The 25,069-nt window shown below is 43.4% G+C and overlaps 2 protein-coding genes across 2 annotated transcripts in view; both read left to right on the forward strand.

Moving 5' to 3' along the window:
• LOC121732282 overlaps window positions 1–17,310 on the forward strand; it is a 30,874-nt gene extending 13,564 nt beyond the window's left edge. Inside the window, exons 7-13 of the mRNA XM_042122114.1 lie at window positions 3,566–3,693; window positions 4,774–4,921; window positions 5,404–5,591; window positions 6,466–6,576; window positions 7,594–7,689; window positions 16,538–16,710; window positions 17,136–17,310. Of these exons, the coding sequence (XP_041978048.1) occupies window positions 3,566–3,693; window positions 4,774–4,921; window positions 5,404–5,591; window positions 6,466–6,576; window positions 7,594–7,689; window positions 16,538–16,710; window positions 17,136–17,193 (902 nt within the window). The 3' untranslated portion in view covers window positions 17,194–17,310. The remainder of the gene's footprint in view (window positions 1–3,565; window positions 3,694–4,773; window positions 4,922–5,403; window positions 5,592–6,465; window positions 6,577–7,593; window positions 7,690–16,537; window positions 16,711–17,135) is intronic.
• Window positions 17,311–18,089: 779 nt separating this feature from the next.
• LOC121732280 (sodium-independent sulfate anion transporter-like) lies at window positions 18,090–24,655 on the forward strand. Its single transcript, XM_042122111.1, has 10 exons — window positions 18,090–18,722; window positions 19,174–19,344; window positions 19,864–20,084; window positions 21,181–21,334; window positions 21,579–21,743; window positions 21,917–22,078; window positions 22,308–22,408; window positions 23,238–23,426; window positions 23,760–23,948; window positions 24,271–24,655. The coding sequence occupies exons 1-10, from the start codon at window positions 18,488–18,490 to the stop codon at window positions 24,580–24,582; spliced, it is 1,899 nt and encodes a 632-aa protein (XP_041978045.1). The 5' UTR covers window positions 18,090–18,487; the 3' UTR covers window positions 24,583–24,655.
• Window positions 24,656–25,069: the final 414 nt, after the last annotated feature.

A 25,069-nucleotide genomic window follows, 5' to 3' on the forward strand; every position in this document is an offset into this window, starting at 1 on the left:
AATGGGCAAGGCCGCCACTGTACACACCATCATGCACCACCACACATCTCACACCACTGCAACGCATCGTTATAATACGCACCGTCACTGCTAATAGCCTTTTCGCGTGAGAGTTCGTCGATGATGCAGGTTCAATTGGTCCTATACATTGGTTCTAGTAAACCAACGGATGCGTCGATTATGTTATTATTTTTGTGCTGATGGTACCAGTTACCACTAATTTCCTAATGAATATAAAATATGTTGTATCAGCAATTCCCGACGGGCCCTATATCCTTCCACTCGATTTCAAGGTTAAAGGTGTTTCTATCCTATTTTATATCATTGTCTCTTCCCTTTCGAACATTATCATGTAATCATGAAGATTTTAAACAGCGAAATTTTATGCAAATTTGCGGATAGTATTATAAATTACTATTAATTTATTATTTTCGAAATGTAAAGGAGATTTCCTATCAAATGACGCTTTACAAAAATTCGTGAATGGCGGTTATCGGACGTTCGTTACATAAGTATCGGAAGCTCGGGCGATGATGCGGCGAGGGAAACCCCGCGCACGTGCACCACGTGCGGACCGTCAGGTGCGAGCGACAATCGACGCAGCGCATATTATAGTCGATCGACCGCGAGTAGGTCGCCGCCCGCCGCCGATCACATAAAGTTAATCGAATACCGATGCCGGCATAAATATGATTCGGTCGGGTTCGGCGGGCGTTGTTTATAAATACACGGGATGAGGCATCGCGCGGGCGCTGGCGGCGCGCCAGCCGGCCCGCCAGTCGAGCAGCCGGCGCCGCGCACCGCGTACCACCCCACACCACGTGTACCGCACCACCGTCCGCAGCACCAGCAGTGCACCATCGCACCACAGCACAGGACCTCGGAGTCCCCGGTGACCGCGATTCGTTTCCGGCCGACATACGGCGCCCCAACGCGCGCGTCGCTCACACGCCGACTGGAAATAGCAGCGCGCCTATTTATACTAATTGACTGAGGTATTTCGTTAGTTACGACTTACGAGTGTTTAACGCGCCGGCGATATGAACAAAAAATCCTTTTCTGAAGTTCTCGACTTCTCCGACAAACTTATTTTTAACACATAAGTACCTTAAATGTTTATTTTTTGGTTATTCTTCTCTTTTTACATATCATCTCAGAATGAGTACACGATGGCTAGAATTAGATATACAGTAGAAACAAAACAATACTGATGAAAGATTGAACCGTCGCAAACCGAAGTTTTATATCGGTGTGTCTATATTTAACGAGTATCGGTGACGGGCGGGCGCCGGGCGGTGCTCCGGTGTCAACACCATTCACGATGCTAAAAATGCTTTCATACGAAACTGTGGATTTAGGACGTGGTGTGATCCATCGTAAGATGTAGGCCGACACACCAGCAGCTGCTGCGCCATGTGCGGCACCTCACAGCTGGTTATTGCACGTTTGGGTGTAAACTGGAGCATCGAACACATTTAGATCCACTTGTGGCAATCTGTTTCAAATAAAAAAAATATTACTTGTCCGTCGTAAATGGAAAGAAAAGCGAGGGGAATATCAAATCTTGTGCAAGAGCGCCTTTACCGATCCTTACCAGGGCTGTAGCTAGAGTCAAATTTGAGGTAGGGCAGCGTCGGTTACAGGTAGGGCGGAAGCAAAAAAAATCGGTCAAGTGCGAGTCGGATTCGTGCACGAAGGGTTTCGTACCGTTATAGATAAAAAATAGGCCAAAATTGTTTTTTTTTTGTAATTGAGCCCCCTTTAAATATAAATGTTATTTTAATTGTATTATTAATTAATTAAGTGATTTCGCAAAAATGTCCAGTGCCTACTGTTGCCATTAATATCAATATGCAGCAAAAAAGGCCAAAAACACGAATCCTTAAATATTGATTTTATTTTGTTTTTAGTATTTGTTGTTTTGATTTATCTCTAGGTCAATGATGTATTCAATTCATTCAATAGTTATTCTTAGATACTTAAAAAAAATCTGTTACAAAGCATGAGCACTATATCTAAGAACTACATATTATTAAATCCTCAATTACGAAGAACAAGCGAACAATATGGTTAAACTTCTGGATGTAGCGATACACGTGTGAGTGAGAGTGAGGAAATAATAATTAATTGTTGGGTTGGGTGATACGAGTCAATAGATACGACTAAAATATATTTAGATTATTATTGTTTCTGCAAACTTATTAAAATAATAATTAATAATAAAATAACATAAAATTTAAAACAGCTGAATTCTACGATTCGCCATATTATTAAAAATGCGAAGAACTTCGTTCAGATCAACTTTTTTTGTTCTTTTTTTTTCAAAGGACAGAAATACCATACCAGCCATTCTTTCGTGACCCATTGACAGTCTTTGAGGCCTATTAATTGCAGTTAAAGTTGAAAACGTGGACTCGCACACTGCAGTACTACATCTTTTTTTTTCATTAAGATTATAATTAAATGGACGCATCGCTTCATGTAATCGTGATTCAAATGCCATCTATACACAGAACAAAGAATTATTATCGACGACTTCTGTGGCCCAATGGTTGGGCAGCTTAATCCGGGGGACGCGGGTTCGAATCCTGCCAACGGAACAAAAAGTTTTTAAAGGTATTATAAAAATCTTAACTATATAATGTATAGTTTATATAAGAATAAAGTATATTTCTGTTGTCTAATACCTGTAATGCAAGTCCTTTAGGTCTTCCTTTTTAGGGTTCCGTACCCAAAGGGTAAAAACGGGACCCTATTACTGAGACTTCGATGTCTGTCCGTCTGTTTCCAGGCTGTAACTCAAGAACGGTAATAGCTAGAGAAATGAAATTTTCACAGATTATGTATTTCTGTTGCCGCTTTAACAACAAATACTAAAAACAAAATAAATTAAATATTTAAGGAGGGCTCCCATACAACAAACGTGATTTTTCTAACATTTTTTGCTTAACTATCAATGATGACAACAGGTAGGCACTTGAAATTTTCACAAAGGCCTTAATAATATATGTAATTTAATAAATAATAATAAAAGTTAAAAAAAAATTAAGGGTTAGGTAGGTAGGTAGGTCCCATACTATTTTTGCTCTATAACGGTACGTGCGCGGTATAACCCTTCGTGCGCGGGTCCGACTCGCACTTGGCCGATTATTGGTATTTTTAAGGTAGGGCATTGTGATTTTAAGGTAGGGCATTGCCCCACTATGCCCCCCCCTAGCTACGGCCCTGATCCTTACTCGCATCCAAGAGTATTTAAATTTTTCATGTTTATCTTGAACAGCTGAATATGTATCTTTCGAATCTTTGTGCTTCGTTTCATTTCGTTTAAAGATAGCCAGAGCCAGATATCTTTAAACAAAGTCATTTTATGGTGTACCAACCAATACTTTATTCGAAAAATTCTGTAGTTGGGACTACTTGGAAAATTGTTAGTTTAATTCTATAGAGGATTTTAAAAAATTGCTGAATATCCTCTCGAAACGACCTAGAAATATGTTAAGCAGCCTATGGGGGCTTTTAGTTATTTAACCTTGGATGGTCCATTGACGTGGACGGTTGTGCTCAGACATGGCGGAGGCAGTGGAGGTGGAGACGGCGCTGGCGGGGCCGAGCGCGCGCGCGCCGGAGCCCGACGACCGCCCCGAGCCCCGCGCCCCGCCCAAGGACCCGCCCATCGTCTTCAGAGACCTAGATGTGAGTATACAATATATGTCATCTTGTATTCAAATGCCCAATTCGGTTTTCGTAAGGGGAGGGTGATCACTGATCAGTGATGTTCTTCATTTTGACGTTTAAACTTTTTTAAAGCACAATTTTACGGTTTAATTCATCAAACCCCATACGCTCACCGGTGAACGAGACACAATAGAATATCTATTGTTTTCCCACGATCGACGGTTTAAAATATGTCAAAATGAAATGGCTTTTAAAAAGGGTAAGGACCTGTTTCACTACTTCTTAATAGTTGCCGGATGGGCTATCCACAACTTATCTGACAATTTCTCCATACTTTATCTGTCAGGTTAAGTTGTGGATAGCCTATCCGAAACTTATCAGGAAGTGGTTAAACAGGCCCTAAAACTTAGAACGTCAAAATAAAGACTATCACCACTTCCAGGTAAAATTATAGCCAATATTTATAGTAAGTTGTAGGACTAAAACAACGCCTATATTATAGCATATTTGTTGTAAATAATGACAGACGTAGTTAGGTTACTACTAGGAGTATACTTAATATCTAAATTGTAGTTACTAACCTTGGAGACCGTACACCGGACGCTCGTAAACAGTCGCCCCCACGTCCTGCGCACGAGTCTCGAGTCGCGCTGGAAAGCGCATGTATTTATTTATATTTCATGCACTCATGTGTTTACGCCGCTGTATAATTTTCCAGAACACTGTAGTGAGTTAGTGACGTGGACCGGCCTACGATTGGGTATGGTTTTGTGTTGTGCTCGAGGTCGCTCCTCGTAGGCGACAAGCTACTGCCACTATAAAACAAAAGAAAGGATCGCTATCATAAAATATTAGATCCTCGCTTACACTAACGCGGAGGCCCTATTATATGGTATTTACACTGCGTATAAATTCATTCGAGGTCGGCCGTCTCCGTCCGTCTCGTGACTTCCAATGCGCCCGAAGAGACAGGCAGACCTCGTTTGTTGTTATGACTCGTTATGTTTTTTTTATTAAGCCTACGACTGCAAAACATAATAGCAGCATTTGTAGCATTTGGTGTATAGCCCAAGTTCAGTAAACAACCCGACATTGCAGGGCGCGGCGGAGTTCGAGAAGCTGTCAGCGGCGCTCGCGGAGGCGGCGCTGTCGGAGGAGGAGCGCACCAGCCTCGACGAGCTGCAGCAGTACCTCGTGCGCGGGGAGGGCAGCTGGGTGCTGGGCGACGAGTTCCTCACATTCATAGGTCGGTGACACCAGGGTTGCCATGGAAATTCCCTCATAGAAGAATAGTTATATAGATTATAGAGGAAATTTACTAAAGCACCAGTTCTAGCTTAGCCAGCGAGAAACATAATTATTGGGTTTCGAAGTCTTACTGTCGCACTCGGAAGCCTTATAAATAAATAAATTAAATTGAAGTTAAATCACCATTGTGCTTCAAAACCACCACACCTTGCCACTAGATGTTCACCACTATTTCAGAAGTATGCTGTTTTGACTATCAACTGTTATATTATTTACTGTCTGAATGGATTGAAACATGCGGCGAAATTGATTTGCGAGCTGATTTGCTGTAATTTTCACTGAAACAAAACGATTCGAAGACGGTATCTTTCTGGAAAAATTGATGTTGGCCTACCGCACAGCCGCTTCGGAGAAGTTCGGCAACAAACACCACAACATTAGACACACCATATCGTTGTAGTAACACTGTACTCCCCGCAGGCGCGATCCTGTCTGGCGCGCACGGCGAGGCGGCGCGGGTGTGCGCGCTGCGGTGCCTGGCGGCGGCGGCGCTGCGGGAGGACGTGTCGCTGCTGCTGCACCAGGACCGCCGCCACCACGCGCTGCTCGCGCACGCGCACAACATCGACCGCCTGCCCCCCGACGAGCAGCTCGCCATCGCGCTATTCGTGAGTCACGCCGACATCAACGCACACGTACTTACAGAGAGAGAGAGCTTGGGGTGCTTACAGACGAACGCCACTTGTCGTTGGCGTCGACTAGTGGCTTCGAGGAGTGCCGTTCGTCTGTAATGGTGGATTTACACGGGTGACTAAAGCCGCACGATAGACCGTCCAAACGTTCAGTCGCAAGCGATCGCTTGCTGCAAATACACAGGCGATTTTTGTAGAATGTGTAAATGGGGTGGCGATTCGGCTTGGACAGGCGATTCGACTGGTGACTTGCCGCGCGACTAAAATCGACCCGTTAGTCACCCGTGTAAATCGAGCATAAGAAGCCTAATAAATTAATTCGTAAGCATACCGATAACCCACGTTATTAGGTTGGGATACGTCGAGTTAAATGTAATAGTGATTTGTCGGCTGAGCTGTCGACCGAGTAACGTAGGTCCGCGATCTGTTTATGAATCGATTACTCGGACAGTGTGACTCGAACATCCCGTGAGATCGATTTTCACATATCATTTAATATGTCATTAGACTCATTACCAGAAAAACAAAATTGATGTGCGATTGTAAAAGAGATATCAAACTGTGCGCATATGTATTATACGTATTATATTTACACGTAAAATACATTCGACACCCACGCTACACTTTTTCGTCGGTCTTACAATAAACAACTGCTAAAAACTTAAAAACTCCGAAGGCGATTGAACTCCAAGGGTACAATTATATTATGTAGAGAACTTTTAGGCAGGAGGTTTTAAAAATATAACCGTCAGGTACCCGATCTCGGTCCACGGTTCCAAAGTTAAGTTTTGTCGGTAAATGAAGCTATAGAGTACTTATAGACCAACGTAATGTGTATATTTCGTGTCAGATGTGCAACCTGTTCGAGAACCCGTCGTCGTCGGAGTGGCTGCTGTACATCAGCGAGTGGCAGGCGGACGGCGTCGCCGCACCGCTCTCCAACATACGCGTCACCACCAAGGTCAGTGCTGATGGAGGTTGACTAACCTAACCCGTCGTCGTCGGAGTGGCTGCTGTACATCATCAGCGAGTGGCAGGCGGACGGCGTCGCCGCGCCGCTCTCCAACATACGCGTCACCACCAAGGTCAGTGCTGATGGAGGTTGACTAACCTAACCCGTCGTCGTCGGAGTGGCTGCTGTACAAGCGAGTGGCAGGCGGACGGCGTCGCCGCGCCGCTCTCCAACATACGCGTCACCACCAATGTCAGTGCTGATGGAGGTTGACTAACCTAACCCGTCGTCGTCGGAGTGGCTGCTGTACATCATCAGCGAGTGGCAGGCGGACGGCGTCGCCGCGCCGCTCTCCAACATACGCGTCACCACCAAGGTCAGTGCTGATGGAGGTTGACTAACCTAACCCGTCGTCGTCGGAGTGGCTGCTGTACAAGCGAGTGGCAGGCGGACGGCGTCGCCGCGCCGCTCTCCAACATACGCGTCACCACCAATGTCAGTGCTGATGGAGGTTGACTAACCTAACCCGTCGTCGTCGGAGTGGCTGCTGTACATCAGCGAGTGGCAGGCGGACGGCGTCGCCGCGCCGCTCTCCAACATACGCGTCACCACCAAGGTCAGTGCTGATGGAGGTTGAAAAAATGACATTGCGATACGTTGCGAATTCGCAGTTTTGTGTGTGAGCCCTTAACTATCCAAAATGAGTAAATTTCAAATTGTAACTTAAATACCCACTTCTTACACACAAGTAGGCTGTACAATGTTTCGCCTTTGTCTATCGAGTGATTTTTTAACGTATCGAATGAGGACCAAACATTGTATAGTGCATCCATCGTGTGAATATACTTTATTAGTAAATTATTAAGATTCTAAATATTAACACCTCGATCGTGGGTATCGCAGATACAATAGATTTTTAATCGTTATGCGGCAGCCGCCTACCGCTTAGGGATTGATGGGTTAAATGACTATTTAATGAGTATTCGCTAATGTAATATTATGTAACATACGTTGTGTTGCGTGCAGGTGTGCGTGCACTGCACGCTGTGTGAGGACGCGGCGCTGCGGGACGCGGGCACGGCGCTGCTCTACAACATCGCCACCAAGGAGGTAAAGACCGTGGTCAGTATCGCTCTACTACATACTATCTACTATCTCCACTCATTCATGTAAAAATCTTCGCCATGTTGCATTAGGGCCCTTCTCCTGTCACGTGGACACGCACGTTGTATCACACGCAAGCGGACCGAATGGAAATAAATACCAAAAATATAGAAATGTAGAGAATGCCACGAGGTGTAAATATGTAATATTATATAATAATAAAATGTATTGATCTGTTGTTGCAATAATAAATTGCATGATCGTGCAGATTTTGTATATTTAAGTAAATATTTATATTTTGGAATAATCTATTTTAATTTTTCTAGTAGCCTGACGGCCAAAATTACGTCTTAGCTTGATTTTAACGACTAGAAATTTTTATCATATAATTACTACGAATAATAAAAACTAAGGAAACATAACTCCCATACTTCAAGAGTTTTAAATTAGGCTCCTTTTCGAACACTAAAATATGACAATTCAGATTTTCGCCAAGGTCGTATCCCAGGTAACGTATCATAATAATGCGCGCCGGACGACAGCATGCGCGGTTATTGTCATTGTCATAGTTATAAAACAAATAATTGTCAAAAGCGGATAGTATTATGCAGTATACACCAAGCACATATCTACTATCACGAGAGCATTTCTCACAAAAAGTGTACTTTCTATCTAAATCTTTGTCCCACATTTTAAAATATGTTTTTCTATAAATAAAATAGACCATTACCCGTTTCTATTAAATTGTATACGTAGTAAGTGAAATAAATTCAGTAAAAAACATTTACAAATTAGAATTATATTAATAAATTATTAAACTATAAAAATATTTTGAAAATCGGTCTAATCTAGTCGTATGAAAAGTGAAGTGTCCCAATTTTATACCTTCCCGAACAATTGATTGTATTTGTAAGGCCTTGCGGAAAATTTTGAAACAACTTATGTATTTATTTAGGGCTGCAAGACCGTAAATCATTTAAAAAGAAGATTTGGTCGTATTAAACCAAATTTATTTAATAAATAATGTTTTTATTGTATCGCGGAAAAAGTTCCTCTTTGAAATTCCTTTTTTGTGACCATATTTTTTTAAAATTTTGGAGTCTATTTTGGTATAAATATGTTTTAATATAGTGGCAAAATTGTTAAGCTCGATATCCATCTTGTTTTCGTTTTGATATTTCTTTTACGTTCCACGTGCGCGAACAGAAGGTTGTCTATTAGCGTAGTGGTCCAAAAAATTTCCAGTCTTTGTTACCCAAGAAACGCAGGTAAGCTCTAATATTATTATTATTTCGCCTTAAGATCCATTAAAGCTCCCAATTTTGATTTCGTAAGTCAAATCATAAACGAGTAATAGTTTTAGTTGTACGCGTATACAAGTTGAAAAGTTTATTTAACTTTATTCGTTACTTCCTTTTTTGTTACTTTTGAGTGGTAACGTTCCATTCCTGTATTAAAAGTCGTATCTGTATGACTTCTACACCATTTCACAGGGCATTTAGGCATTTTAACAACAAAAATATTGTAAAAAGCTACGTAAAAAGTAAGTAATAACAAACCTATGTAAACAAATTGTAAAATGAGTTTGACAAAATTGTCATGTCAACCTGGTTGAATGTCACTCGAGTATATATACACGAAAAATGTGTACCGAACACATGCATAAATATGCATGTATTCGGGTCACATTTTGTAGCCTTTTGGTGCACTTTTTTTGACGGAGTTACTCTTCCTTAGTTTTTATTATTCGTAGTATAATTAGGAGAAATTTGTTTTTGAAGCTTATAGTTAAGCCGGCGTATGACAGTAGTTGTAAAACGTTTTAGTGCATGTTTACGTGAAGCGGTAATGTGTGACGTCACGAGTTTATAGTGTCGGTTTAGTTTGTGTGAAGTTTATGAGCGCACGACGGCGCGCGGCGGCGCCCGCGTGATCGACTCGCACTTGACCTTACAGTAATAATTAAACAGCAAATTCAGATTTTGTTACTTAGTATCAGTGTGGCATCAGTGTTAAGGTCCCGTCGAAGGCAATATAATTTTGAACGCAATTCAATTTTGAACGAAAGAAGTTCAGTAAATAAATGAGTAGGACACAGAGATTTAGGTATCGTTCTTTCAGATAGTACGATCCGCTCGTACTTGAGTAGTCACAAACTTTAATATTTAATAATTATGTTTCTCTTTTTAACCTCAGGATCGGTTGTACTCCTTAGGAATTTTTTGCAAATCGAGCGACTACTTTTAGTGTCATAAATTATATAAAATAATCTCGCAATGTGATCGCAAAAGTCGGTACAAAATAAAACCCAAAATAAACAACCGTTAAGCCGCAAACGAGTTTACGAACAGTTAACAGTTTACAACCCACAATTACAAGATCGTATCAGGCCGGGCTCAAAGTATTACAATCATCCTGTCGACTGTTGACAGACGCGGTTTCCTCGTTTTCATAAAAATCTATGCAAATATTTGGCGAGCGCTCGCGCTGTCGCGATAAGCGCCGTTTGCTTACCGAGCGGCTGTCACAACACCGGCAGGCGGCAGGCGGCAGCTCCCGCGCGGGTTTCTCGCATTTTCGCATGTTTACACAAGATAGTTTGATAAATGTAATTTCTTGCCAGCGCTCTATACACGTTACTGATTACTGATTACACAATATATATAGCCTGCTATTATCGCCGTTCGTGTCGCGCCATCTTCCTGAGCTTTCCTCGTACCCTAACCGTAACCAAAGTTTTACGAATATAAATTCCATACTATCCATTCATCGTTTCCAAACTAATACACTAACAATGACTACATCGTGCGTCGGGTCGGTTGGCAATCTCGCCTGTCAAAAAACAGTAAATTCATTAGTGTCCCGACCCGATGCGAGTCACGCGTGTTGTCGCGTGTAGTGGCGTCTGCAGAGCGCGTGTTGTTGCAGCGGCTGCAGTTCGGCGGCGCGCTGCGGGCGCGGCTGCCGCACACCGCGCGCTGCAAGGTGCGACCCCCCGCCCCTCGCCCGCTCCCACACCCCCCCGCCCGCACCGGCTAACACGCAAGTACCACTAACACGAGAACCGTACAACACAGACTGCTGCTCGCCGTAATGACGAGGCCAACTGGACGATATTTCATTTGTGTAGTCGGTACTCAGCTGAAAAGCTCGCAGCGAGCTACCAACACGAACACACACTAGCTTGCGCTCATTTCCGATATACATACATACGTACGACAGCTGAAGTCCCACGAACCACGGAGACGGAGTCCTCGCCGACGTTATGGTTCCCTCGAGAACCGGTTACAACTCCATTTTACTTCCGTATGTGATCTTATACTCGATCGGATTAGTGAGATCCGCTCCACGACGTCGCTCGAACAGTACTTATCGTATAGACCGAGGCAGCTACGACTACACTTTAGATTCCATTTAATCCTATCGTCAACAAAGGAAGCAATATTGCAATATTGCATCATAATAATACAAAATACAATAATAGTACAAGGAAACGCTGGCGAAAATAGTCTCAGTCAATATTTGCTCCACATGTACGTGCGCCCTCAAGTTCGCCGCCGAGTTATTATATTATAACGTCGTAGTACTCTTCTATGTTAGTGACAATTTAAAAGGAAATGTACCGTTATTCCTAATCGCTAATCACAGAATACCGAAATATATTAAACTTGTGGCGGTACCGGAAGTACCGGCGGAAGTTTTCTAAGTGCGTCGGTATATATTCGACAGCTGAAATGTGTCACGTGGGCTCCGGCCTGACCGAGCATAACACCTCGCTCGGTTGGAAGATCTTCCTTTAGGGTCACCACGTATATGCCACACCGGTGACTCTTGACAGAACACGCCTCCTGCATCATCGTCACTCCCCGCCCCTCCGCACCGCGCCAGCCAGATCGCCTCATCGTTTTCTAAGTGCGTGTTATATTATGGCATTACACCTCGCTCGGTCGGAACGTCTTCCTTTGCAGCCTCTACGCATATTTCCACAAACTTATGAAGCGTCCTCAATCTTTAATCGGAGTCCACGATGACTGCTCTACAGAGTACAGACCCTACAAGACCTACAAAAATGTTATCTTCTAAGATGTCATCGTAACGATGCGACGAGGGATTGCGAAGCAGCTGACAGTCAATATGAATAACTAACCTTTGGGTTAGCTCTATAATGATCACAGGAACAGAAGAAGAAAAAACTGATTCAATTCGTCCGAAATCTTATTGTGTCTGTGACGATGACGGAAGACAGTATTTTTTAATATACCGTGTCTTCTATAATTCTTTTAGATAGAGTTCAAGAAATAGATAGAAGACTTTTCTCAGTTATTGTAATAGGGAATAGGCTAAGATTGGAGCAGAGGACGCTACTAGCACATACATCATACAGTAATTCTTCTTCTTCTTTTTTATTAATGGCTCCTTTGTGAGTTGCCAGCATAGAGTATACATTATAGCAAGCTATAGAGTGCTTCTAACAAGGTATGAACTGTAAGCACGAGTGTGAACATATTTTCCTATAAGCGTCAAACGATGGCGCATGGAACATCACTAGACTTGCGTTATACGTTTGACAAGTATCTATAGAACTTCTGCTTACGATCGGCACAACGGGGAACGAGCGATGCGCGCGCTCTATAGCTTGCTAATGTATACTCTAAGGTTGCCAGTATCAGGGTGTTTTGGCAAAGACTTTAATCCGACAAAAATCTGACACGGTGCACATGTCAGTATGTCATATCAGAATATTGACAGAAACGTCGTGAAACGTCTAACAAACTTTTTGTTTACTGTCTATGCTGGTGCTGCATTCTAGCATGAAAACATGATATAGTAATATTATAATATTCTACTGGCATACTTCTTTGCAGCATCGCTAATATCTTGGATCGAGCTTATTTTTACCAGCGAAGTAATTTTACAGACTAGAACTAGAATAACAGGGTACGGCACCACTTTTACAATAGCTTTTGAAGATTGTTTATAAAAACATTTTGTCCATACCGGACCGCTCCTACGACGTAGGTACATCCTCATCCAAGTTTAGGCAGATCTATATTCATGAGGCCGACGCTTGGCCTCGGAATTATTCTAATTCCTGCTTAATTATATCGGAGATCGAAAACGTATTGAGGCGTAGTAGGAGTAAGGTCGGGCTATCATTGATTTCCAAACACAATATTCTAAGAAGCAGACGTTTTACGTTATGAAACATTTCGCGATATACGAGATTTAATACAACTACTTTTTTACGTCCAAATTTCTTGGTAGCGAAAAAATTCTTAATGCTACTACGCCTCAATACGTTTTCGATCTAAACCGCCTCCGCCGCCGCCGCCGCACTAAACCGCCTCGGCGTGTTTCCTCGTCTATTACATCCCACCAAAAACATTTCATGTAAAAATGTTGCCAAGACGAGAATATAATATAGTTCGTAGTGTCAAAAAGTAGTGAGATCTCATGTAGAGCCAAGTTTCTAACCTTATATACTGAGCGCTAAATCTAAAAACCTTAATTTTACACAATATACTTGATATAATGTGTCAGCCGCACGAGAGGAATCTAAAAACTCTACACATTCGTCAAAATGTGTGGCTTGGCTATTAGCCGTTTAACTTTAGAATAACAGTTTTCTCTGTAAAATAACCGATGTTGTTTACGTACCTATAAGGAAAACTATTTAGAATACCTACCTACTATACTGATCTTAAAATTCCTGGAGAATGGGCTAAGGGAATAAGCAGATGAGAATAAGGGTAGGGAATAAGGTGCAGTTTGGCCTCCGCTAACTCATTCACTTCAACTAGACGAAACACAGCACAAGCGCTGTTTCAAGCCGGTTTTTTGTGAGTCTGAGATAATCCAAACCAAAGTTACGAAGGTTCAAAAATACGACGAAACGTTTCGAGAAAAAGTAGGTAGTGCCCTCTTGGCACTGTGCGCTTCGCTTGGCTCGCCTTGGCGGGGGCACTACCGTGCACCCAGATCTGCCCCTGAGCGCCGCGTACTTCTAGGAGGATTTTGTAGCGTAAATTTTATTATGAAAGGTGTTTGTTTACACTGAAATAAAGTAATTACATCGAGCCCTGTGTAGTGTGTACCTTTGTTATGAAATTTTTATCGCTATCTCAGTTTGCGTAACTGCCAGTGTCACGCAATTAACGAATTTCATGAAATACCTCTAAACACTACAATAAAACTTTTAGTTCTTACAAGGCGTTTTCATCTATATTGGGAGTAAACTATAAAAGGCACAGCAACAACACCATAATATAATATTAAAGTACTAGATGTCCCGCGCGGCTTCGCCCGCGTAAATTAGGAATTTTACGGAAACCGTACATTTTCCCATAAAAATAGCTCTTATGTCCCTACTCCCTTCACTTGGTCTACTCTATATCTGTGCCAAATATTGCCATAAAAATTGCTCCAGTAGTTCGTAATTTCTAATATTTCCCCCGTTTTTCCCACATTTTCCTGAGTTTCTTCGGTCGTATTAGTCTTAACTCTTAGCCTATAGTCTTAGTTCTTACTCGATAAATGAGCTATCTAACACTGAAATAAGTTTTTAAATCGGATCTGTAGTTCCTCCGATTCCGTTCAAGCAAACATACTCTTCAGGTTTATAATATTAGGTAGGTATAGATTTTTTAAAATTATCGCTTGACAAACTCGAGTCTCGATCTAAAAGACTATGAAAAGTACTTACCAATAACATGGTATAATATGGTAGTGATGATGATGACGATGTTGATGATGAATGTAATTTGCATAGAAGCATATGCTTTCCGTTCTTAAAACAACGCCGAAACTCCCAAACTTGTATCTATAAAGAATCAGGAGTTCTCTCAGCACCTTCCGAACCACGGTATACCAGGTATACCTCGGTTCAAAATCTTACTTGTTGGTAGCATATGCTTAGAATACTTCTCACGAAACCGAAGTCACCACATATTTCCCTATAATTTTTGAGGAGTTCCCTCGTTTACTTATGGATCCTTCATCAGATCACCACTTTTGTGAATATAATACCGAATTGGGATGATACCCTATATTTATGATGATACCCAAAAGAAAAATTTTGAAAATCGGTTAACAAACGACGGAGTAATCGTTGAACATAAGAAAACGAACATAACACCTCCCCCATTTTGAAAGTCGGTTAAAATTGTAGCCTATGTGTTATTATGATGTTTAAGCTATATTATTGTAAAGTTTCATTAAAATCCGTTCAGTAGTTTTTGCGTGAAAGAGTAACAAACATCCATACATCTACATATACATCCATGCATCTATACATCTGTGGGATAATGCGTGGCGATATATACCGACGCGCTCAGAAAACTTCGATAGCGCGATGCAGGAATATTAGGCGATTTGTGGGTACCGCCACACATCCAAAATTTTTCTCACCTTTTAAACCTTCCCTAGACCTCCACGAATAATTCAAGACCAAGATAAGATAAATCCGTTCAGCCGTTCTCGAGTTTTAGCGAGACTAACGAACAGCAATTGATTTTTATATATATAGATGTAAACATAATAATTATAATTACCCATAATATTCCAATCACATTTTAACTCAGGCGCAGCAGCGTAAACTTATAAATATGTACTTATACATAAAAAAATATAGGCAAACGAAACGAGGTGGTAAAGATAATATTATAATTTATTAGTTCGGTGATATGATTTGGAATATATTATTGTAATGTATGTGTCGTAGACGGATTGCATAATCCGCCGTTTTACGTTGCGGCTAGCTGTTTTAATAACAGCTTTGTAATGCGGCGGCTTAACGATTAGTCGGATTGTCATTGCGATACGTTCTTCAATAAGGCGGCCCACATTTAGCCGCATCGTACTTTCCTCGTACCGGTATTTTTTTACTGTTTTACATCGAGAATAATAGAAATTCTTTGATTGCACCTGAAAATTGTTCTCAAATTTAATGATTTCTTTCTTTAACTCACTCAAAATTCGCAATTTAGCAACACACTTTCGGTATCCAACGCCATTATTGTTGTTATGTCACAGGCAGCGCCAACAGTATTAAGAATCGGAACTAAAAACTATCAAAGAGGCGACTTATCTTTCGCTTTATTACATTATGGCTAGCCGTTTTGAATAACGTATGGCGCCGAATTCATTCCGGCGATTTTTCATTCAGCCGCATTCAATCCGGCTAATCGATAAATCGCCGCATTACAAAACGGCCCTGTTTTTTAAAACAGCTAGCCGTAATGTAAAACGGCGGATTATACAATCCGACTGCGACATATGCATCTCATTAGCGAGTGAGCAAGTAGCAGGTACCAACGGTTAGATGTTATCGTGGTGACATGTGGCCTGCGGGGAACTCGTTTGCCGATTAATGTATGAGGAGTGAGGACGACTGTACGAGCAGGAAGCTCGCCGTCATGTGACACTCATAATAATTTTAATGAGAATTAAAGTAAATGCCGATGAGATTGGAGTTAGTACTTCCCCGAAGCGTAAAACCCAATTTTCGGTAGTTCGGTTTTATCAAATGGGTTTTTAAAGTCAGTAAATATTTATTGTAAAACTTTCCCAATAAAACTCCAAAAGATTCCGCTCGTTACGAGGAAATATAAAAAAATACACGACGACCACAGGTCATGATATTATGACTCCATGGACCATATGTGACAGTTTCAGGAGGACGTTAGTCATGTTATCATATGAATTTGCTTCTAGATATCTTTAATAATATGCCAAATCCTAATGGTTCAGCCATATTATAAATGTCATGGACGAGCTAAAGGATAAGGAGCTCGTCCCACTTACCATGTTACCGCTGATTTGAGATTCTCTCTTATACATGCCACCCGGGGGGTCGTGCCGTGTGCAGGTGTTCGACGAGGTGTGCGCGGAGCTGTGCATGGCGGCGCTGCAGCTCGCGCAGTGGGCGCCGCCCGAGGAGCCGCTGTGGCGGGCGCTGGCGGCGCTCTCCCGCCTGGCCCAGCACTCCGCCGACGTGCCGCAGCTCATCGCCATGGTCGGACCCCACCCTGACGCCTTCCGGTAAGCAAGCATGCTCGCGTGCACGCAGAAGCGCGTCGACAAATATGTACGTAATGTACGTACGGCACGCACGTAGGTACGTACATCTGAAACGATAGAGAAACAATGTTTCAAAACGCGAATGCTGTTTATGCTTTGACTGAATATAACGTTAGTTGAGTTAATATTCTAATTTCTAATGAAGATATTGGTTATTTGATTGGCATTTGGCATTACAAAATATTTTCATATAAAAGCAACGATCAAAAGTGGTAAATGAAAGCATATTTACAATTTTTAAACAAACTTGGACAACATATTTAATTTGATTGGACGATAACATTCTTAAAATTATGTACCTATGCGAGCGATATAGGTGAATCTTATCCCCTTCTACAACAAAGTTTATTTCGATCAGATTTGAACTCCCACTCGTCGCGTTTCAGAGGCACGAGTCCGCGCATCGACGAGCAGATAGACCTCATCATGAAGAAGATCAAGTGACGTCACGACGCGAGGGGGTGATGTGGGAGGAGTAGGGAGGAAGGAGGTGTATTTATTACGAGTTTTAATGCTGTTGTGTTTTGTGATATATTTTATAAATAAATGATGTATCTAACATTGTTTTTTCTTCAATAGTAACTACTAAGATTTTCGAAGACAAATCAATCGTATAGAAACGTGCGCGGTGCGCAACGGCGGTACCATGCGGTATGCTATCGGCGAACACTGGTTTATTTACGAGGCGAGTGCTGCCATCTAGGTATACCTGCATTGTCACTAATCACTTTAGTAGTCCCAGAAATAGGAAATTAAGTATTGTGCGACCATGCAATATCATTCTTAGTTTTTATTATTCCATTATTACTCATGTAGGTATATGAACGTTATCGTTAATGCATTGGAAGTTATATAATTAAAAATAGATTAGGTTCTAGTAATGTAACTTAAGAAATACCCAATTGAATTTCAAATTTTGCAAGCGAGAGGCTTTCAAGTTGACTATGGGACCTAATGGGGCCCATTTACCTCATTCGTAGTGTTCTACTAATGAAAAGATACACAATTTAGACCCAATTAATATAAGACGTCGAGTCGAGTAGGTGATCTCATTTAAACCATCGCGTCGCTTAAAATAGAGGTTTTAGTGCTACCGCTTAAATGTTCTACAATAGGTTATATCCATATGTATAATGTATATGTACGTATTTAGATCGAGTGATAACGCTCTGGACCCGTTTTTCGTCCTTAAACAAAATATAGCACCTCTTAGCGAAAGGTCAAGGTAATTATATATGTAACTAATGTGGAGCATCGCCGCCGTCGCCCGCTCCACGACGGCCGGCAGTGCGCGACACACGCCCGACCGCGGCCACACCTGTGCCGGGGCAACTCTGTAGAGAGTCGTGACTGTTACCGACTTATGTGCTCGTAAACTTCAATGAATAGACGCAGCGGTTAAAACTTGAGCGATAATTGAGTGGTTCATACTGTAGTGTCGGCGGCGGTCGTGACTCGTGATTCTAGAGTGCAAACAAAATACTGACAAAGGAGCGCGGAATCGAACCTCGTACCCGCGAGGACTGCTCGCTCCTCAGCTCTCCGAGTGAACGTTATCGGCGAGCAAATAACCTGACACGAGATTATATCACTATGAGATTTATCCAATCGCGCATCGACGTTGTTTGCTCCGTCGAGGCTTCTGGTGCCGAGATAATGTTCGCCCAGTGCCGATCCGGCGCGGCGAGCGGGTAGCACGTAGCGCGGACTGCGACCCTTCCCCCGAGAGAGCCCTAGCATGGACGCGGACGAGTGGGCGCCGCTGCCGAAGCCGAAGGCGCGCGGCGGGTGGCGGGCGCTGGCGAGGCGCCGCCTGCCCGTGCTGGGCTGGGCGCGCCGCTACGACCGCGAGAGCGCCGTCGCCGACGTCGTCGCCGGCGTCTCGCTCGGCCTCACCCTCGTGCCGCAGAGCATCGCCTACGCCTCGCTCGCCAACCTACCCGTCCAGTACGGCCTCTACTCCGCCTTCGTCGGTTAATATCTCTCCCTTATTTAGACTCCGATTTTCAGACATTTAGTACCTAAGCAGGAGCCAGGAAGTAGAGTTTAATAAACGCAGCACTACAGAGGAAATCTGAGTTATTTCACGTGTATCGTTGCAAAGTTTTAACAGCTACCGATAAACCTGGTGATGAGTACAATTGTTTAATAATAGTAACACGTCTACAAAACTATTAAAATTTTACAAGCGTTTTGTGGCTTATATCGTTTTAAAGAAACGTATAGCTAAATATCAACGAGAAATTTCATGGTAAAACAGCTGGGAGAGGGGAGAACCCGTGCTAGGTCCCAACTCACGAGCCACAATAATGCTGGCATATATTTTACGTGTGGTATAAAATCCATCAGCTAGTTAACAGCTGCTAGAAGTTATGCACAGTGTAGTGCCAACGTATTGAGCGCGGCTTGGGGTGTGTGTTGCAGGCACGTTCCTGTACATCATCCTGGGCACGGTGAAGCAGGTGTCGATCGGGCCGACGAGCCTGATGGCGCTGCTGACGCTGCACACGTGCCGCGACCTCCCCATCGAGTACGTCGTGCTGCTCACCTTCCTCTCCGGCGTCATCGTCTTCACCATGGGCCTGCTCAGACTCAGTAAGAATTTCATCGTTTGCTTTCTAGTACGCGGGTTGCGGCTGCGTTTATCGTCATGCGTCAGGTATACTTAATTTTGTTAAGTGTACTTATATTTTAATAATGAGCAACACATTTATATTGTGTTGTGTCCTTGTATAATATATTATGGAAAAGTCAAATTAAAACATTGTAAGTACGTATATCTCGTTCATTGTGTAACATTTTTATGAGTTAAAAGGGTAATATTGTAATGGCGTGTAAAATATAAAATATTTGTTGCTTTCGTATGGTTCAATCGCTGAACTAACTATTACAATTATGATACAGTATACCTAATAGGCCGAGAATAAATTACTTTTAGTTCAAGAAATCAGTCCTTTTCAGTTTTTATATCACGGAAAAGTGTACTGTCTCGCGCTTTTCCAAATTTTCGTGTAAACAAAAAAAAAATAGCAGTAAGCCCACTACCTACACGAATTTCGTAATTAAAAAAACGATAAAAGTAATATTTGAATGTTATTTTGCATATCTCCCCAGGTTTCCTGGTGGACCTGATCTCGCCGACGGTGACGAGCGGGTTCACGTCGGCGACGGCGGTCATCATCATCGTGTCACAGCTCAAGGGGCTGCTGGGGCTGCGCTTCATCGCCGAGTCGCCGGCCGAGAACGTGTACTACATCGTGCAGGAGTGGCGCCACATCCGCCTGCCCGACTCCCTCATGGCACTTGTCTGCTGCACTACGCTGCTGCTGCTGCGGGTGAGCCGCGATGCCCTTGTACATTTTAGACATAAGTCATGAATGTCTTCATTTTGACGACCTCTGTGGCTCAGTGGTGAGTGCGTTGGTAGCTCAAGCCGGGGGTCGCGGGTTTGAATCCCGCCGACGGAACAAAAAGTTTTCAAAGTTCCTGAGTCGACATGGATGTGTATTAAATATGTGTATCATATAATAGAAAACTTAAATATATGTATAGTAACCCAAGTCCTTCAGGTACTTACCACGGGGCCAGACTGACGTGGTGTGAAGCGTCCATAGATATTATATTATATTATTATTATTATTAGTATGTTTGTGTAAGGTATTCCTTGCTCATGGACAATGAAATCCCGGACCTTTGGAAGGCATGCGCGGGGCCGAAGCCAACACGTAGAGGCCCGTTACACAGTTTTAATCTAAATGTTATGTGACACTGGCCGGCGACTCTCCCTGTCCGCACTATGGGAGTACGACCAAGGAGAGTGCCAGCGGCCAGTATAGGACTATTACAGGGAATGGATGAAATGTATAGAAATGATACCGGGCTATGGGGGTGAGGTACTAGTGGACTGGGTAACTAAAACTATCGAAGGACTATGGCGTCTGCCGATACAACGTGGAAACATCTTGTATCATAAAGTTGGCAGACGGTGGGCCTGGACTTTGAAATGGGCCTCAAAATGGCCGTACGCACGGTGCACCGAGGCGGCAACATTGACAGAGCGGCTTGAGGCAGGAGAGGTGTCGCTGGACTTTAAACGCCGATCATTTGCACTCTCAGAGGGCCCCATCACGTCGCCCACTCGCCACTTACGCTTCACATCCTTCCTCCGAGCCGAAGCTCTTGCGACTCCACTCTGACCGGCCGGTTAAGGCAAGGCAGAGATAGGGCCTGATTCTCCATCAGTGCTCACTCCGGCCGGCCGGGTAAAGGCAAGCCGGAGATAGAGAATACGTGAGATATAGTCAACACGTACTATAATTGTGGTTCTCCTGAGATTCGGCACGGCAACTCGATGTTTCCTTGGTACTTTAATCGCCGTTTATATCAATAAGATAGTTAAACATGATTAAACAGAGAATTATTTTGTTTCAGAAACTGAAAGACATCCCCGTGAATCCCAAGCGGTACGCGCTAAAGAAGTTCCTGTGGCTGGTGTCGATCGCGCGCAACGCGCTGGTGGTGTGCGCCGCATCCGCCGTCGCCTACTACACCTACGACCCGCAGAACTTGCTCTTTAAACTTTCCGGTCGGTGGTTTTGAATTGTCTTTTATTTTGTTTGGCTACCAGAAAATGCTCCGCACTCCTTCAATTTTGAAAATTTTTGGAGCTCGCGCTCACATCATTATCAGCCTATTGCCGCGCTCGCATAGTACCTAGTAGAAAATTCGTAAAACCATTCATAAGAAAACTGAGAACTTTTGATATCACCCGGAACGTTCGGAGCCGATGAATATACAGAGATACATAGAACATTTGGTGTTTGGTGCAGGTCGCGTGGAGCCGGGCCTGCCGGGCCTGGCGCTGCCGCCGCTGAGCGCGGTGGTGGGCAACCGCACCGTCAGCTTCGCCGAGATGGTGGAGCAGCTGGGCTTCTCGCTGGTGCTCATGCCCATCGTCATGGTGCTCGCCAACATCGCCATCGCCAAGGCCTTCTGTGAGTGATCATCTCTGCGAATACGTACAATTGAGTGGACTCGACGACGAGTCTTAACTAATATTATATTATGGTGCACAATTTTCCACTACTACTTTTTGTCGTGCACATACTCCATAAAATTATAACATGGTGAACCGTCTCACTTTCAATGGGCAATTTTGTATGTGCAGCCAGCAGCGGCCGCGTGGACGCGACGCAGGAGATGCTGACGCTGGGTCTGTGCAACGTGGTTGGGTCGCTGTTCCGCGCCATGCCCACTTGCGGCGCCTTCACGCGCTCTGCCGTCTCCGACAGCAGCGGCGTGCGCACCCCTGCCGCGGGCCTCTACTCCGGTACATAGGCAGACAGACACACACACACATACACACACACGCGCGCAGAAAGAGAGAGGCAGACGACATTGTGAGGTCGCTGTTGATCGGGAGACACACATTCAAAATATTATACACATTCTGATGGAATGTCTGCTAGGTTGCCCTCAGCATCAATATCGTTTTGCAGGCTTGCACACACATGTAATTGCATATTCTCGCAGTGTGCAGTACACAATTTATTTTTCAGGTTTAATCAGCCTGATGGCGCTGAAGTACCTGACCGAGTACTTCTTCTTTATCCCCAAGGCGTGCTTGTCGTCCGTCCTCGTCTGCGCTGTCATGTTCATGGTGAGTGCCACTGAGTACGGACTCGTCCTCGAGTATGGTGACGATATAATTATTAAATATGGTGCTACTGTGGTGGTGCTGATGCTGGTTACTGTGTTCTTGACACCAGCAAAAATTTTGCAGCATTTACTATAGTTCTAGTACTATCTACTATCGAGACGTCACCGGTCACTATACGGTACAAAGCTTAAGAATACGAGACAGGAGTTAGGCGTGACATAGGTATTATGTTTTAATCGCTTAGAGATTTTATCTGAAAAGCAGGTACTCCGCGACAATATCCAGAAGTGATTAATACATAATAATAACATTATGACGTGTGCTACTGACCAGGGCTCGGAAACCTGGTTAATCTTCGCGATCCTGTTCGATAGAAACGCCATACATTTCCAAAAGAGCGTTTTCATTTCGATTCCGGTCTGAACGGACCGAAATTATTTCTGGTTTTGTTCTAAGAGCAAAATGAAATTGCTCACTGCTCAAAATACCGGTTAGAACCGTTCGCAGTTATGTTCGCCCCGCCCGCTCACACACACCACGACCATCACCCATTGTCCACACATGAACAAGTCATTGCCTATTAGATGGTGCACTAGAAAGGGATAGAAGATATCACTGCACTAGTTACTTTCCACGAGAAATTAACCAGGTTAATTTCAGAAGCAATACCGCTCGCATCTCTATTTCGCTCCGAACCAACACTTATCCAAAAACCTGGTTAAAGAGCGTTTTAACCTGGTTAAAAAAATACCGGTTCCGAGCCCTGCTACTGACAAAACCTAAGAAATCATTAGGCGTGAGCCGTGACATTTATTCGATACAACTCTAGGTGGACTGGCGGTTGCCGTGGCGGCTGTGGCGGGCGCGGCGACGGGAGCTAGGCGCGCTGGGCATCACGTTCGCGGTGGGGCTGGCGGCGAGCGTGGAGGCGGCCGTGCTGTGCGGCGTGCTGGCCGACCTCGCCGCCGTGCTGCGCGACCTGCTGCGACAGCCGCGCCTGCTGCGACTCAACGACAAGGTAATGGGGAGACGTTACGTTTTTATACATTATATAATTAAGTCTTGAAATATTCGTGGAATACAGGGATGCTTTGAATTAGGAGGTAGGTGATACGAAGTTCACTGGGTCAGCTATAATAATTTCACTGGAATTCGGTTGTAATATTTTCCCGCCAATTTTTGAACTCAAACTGACAAGTTGTTGTTCTGAACGTCAAAATTATGCCAACTTTTTTGTGTTGCCAGTATATAATATAACTTTGTTGTATTTAATAAAAAAAAATATTAATTTTAGTATGAACTTGTGGTATGAATAATTAAAAATGTGTATTATCTACTCTTTCGTGTTTAGTGGCAAGGGCGGCGTGTGGTGCTCGTGCAGCCGCGGCGCGTGCTGGTGTTCGTGAACTCCGAGCAGTTGGCGGCGCGGATACGCCTTATAGCTCCGGCCGCGCCCGCCGAAGCCGACCCGGCCGCCGCGCCGCCCATCGTCCTATTGGATTGCTCCGCCTTGGCGCTCATAGACCATACCGCGATTCAGGTAAACTGTTATTTTTGAAAAAACAATAAGGTATTGTAATAATTTGGATAACAAAACAATATCAATTCAACTTTATTTTATTTTATTTTAAGATACATGGAAAACTTACAGCTATTGTTACAATGAAATTAAAAAAAACGGAATACATAATAAGGAGCCAATTAGAAGTTTTCACTAATAGTAATAGTTTACAGTATATTGGCTTAAATATTTTATGAATACCTAGTACTACTGCAACACAATTTACACTTTAGACAAGAATATCAGTTATTTATTTAGTGTATGTAAACTAATGATTATTGAAGTACTTAATTATATACAGGTGTTGGAGCGTCTCACCGAGGAGTTTAGCGTGGGGTCGAGGCGATTGATAGTGTTTAACGCCTCGGGTGAGGTTGCTCGTACGCTGCGCGCTATACATGGCCTCAGCGAGGGAGCGCTTCGGGAGGTCGACCCTCGCCGAGCCCTCCAGCTTAACCAACGTGAAAACGATAAGTCGGAGCGATCGAGCTTAGACAGCCGCCGTATAATTATCGAACACGTCAGCCCGAAACTACGAAACGATGCCACCGAGTCTACATCGATTGCAGAGAGTTCTGCGCTTTTGCACGCTACGCCTGAGCCCCCAGTTTAATTCTTATAAAAATGTACAAATAAGTATTGCAAATTATTATTGTAAGTAAGTAAATAAAGTTATTTTATGTGATAAAAATATATTATTATATCCGTTAAAAAATAGACCTTTTTTATATGAAACAAGGGAGCCAACGGGTCGCCTGATGGAAAGCAACTACCTTCGCCCATGGACATTCGCAACATCAGAAGAGCTGCAGGTGCGTTGGCGGCCTTTTAAGAGGGAATTTTCTTGAAGGTTTGCAGGTCGTCTAGGTCCGGAAATACTGCCTGTGACAGTTTGTTCCAGAGTTTTACAGTGCGCGGCAGGAAGTTAGGAAAGAAACGCACGGTGGAAGACTGCCACTCATCAAGGTGATGAGGATGGTATATTTTCCGCGTGGGACGATGGTGAAAAGTTGCAGGTGGTATGATTCCGAACAATTTCTCAGAGCACTCCCCGTGATACAACCGATAGAGGATGCTGAGTGAAGCTACATCTCGGCGTA

The sequence above is a fragment of the Aricia agestis genome, chromosome 12 (genome assembly GCF_905147365.1).
Source record: "Aricia agestis chromosome 12, ilAriAges1.1, whole genome shotgun sequence".
NCBI classification, from domain to species: domain Eukaryota; kingdom Metazoa; phylum Arthropoda; class Insecta; order Lepidoptera; family Lycaenidae; genus Aricia; species Aricia agestis.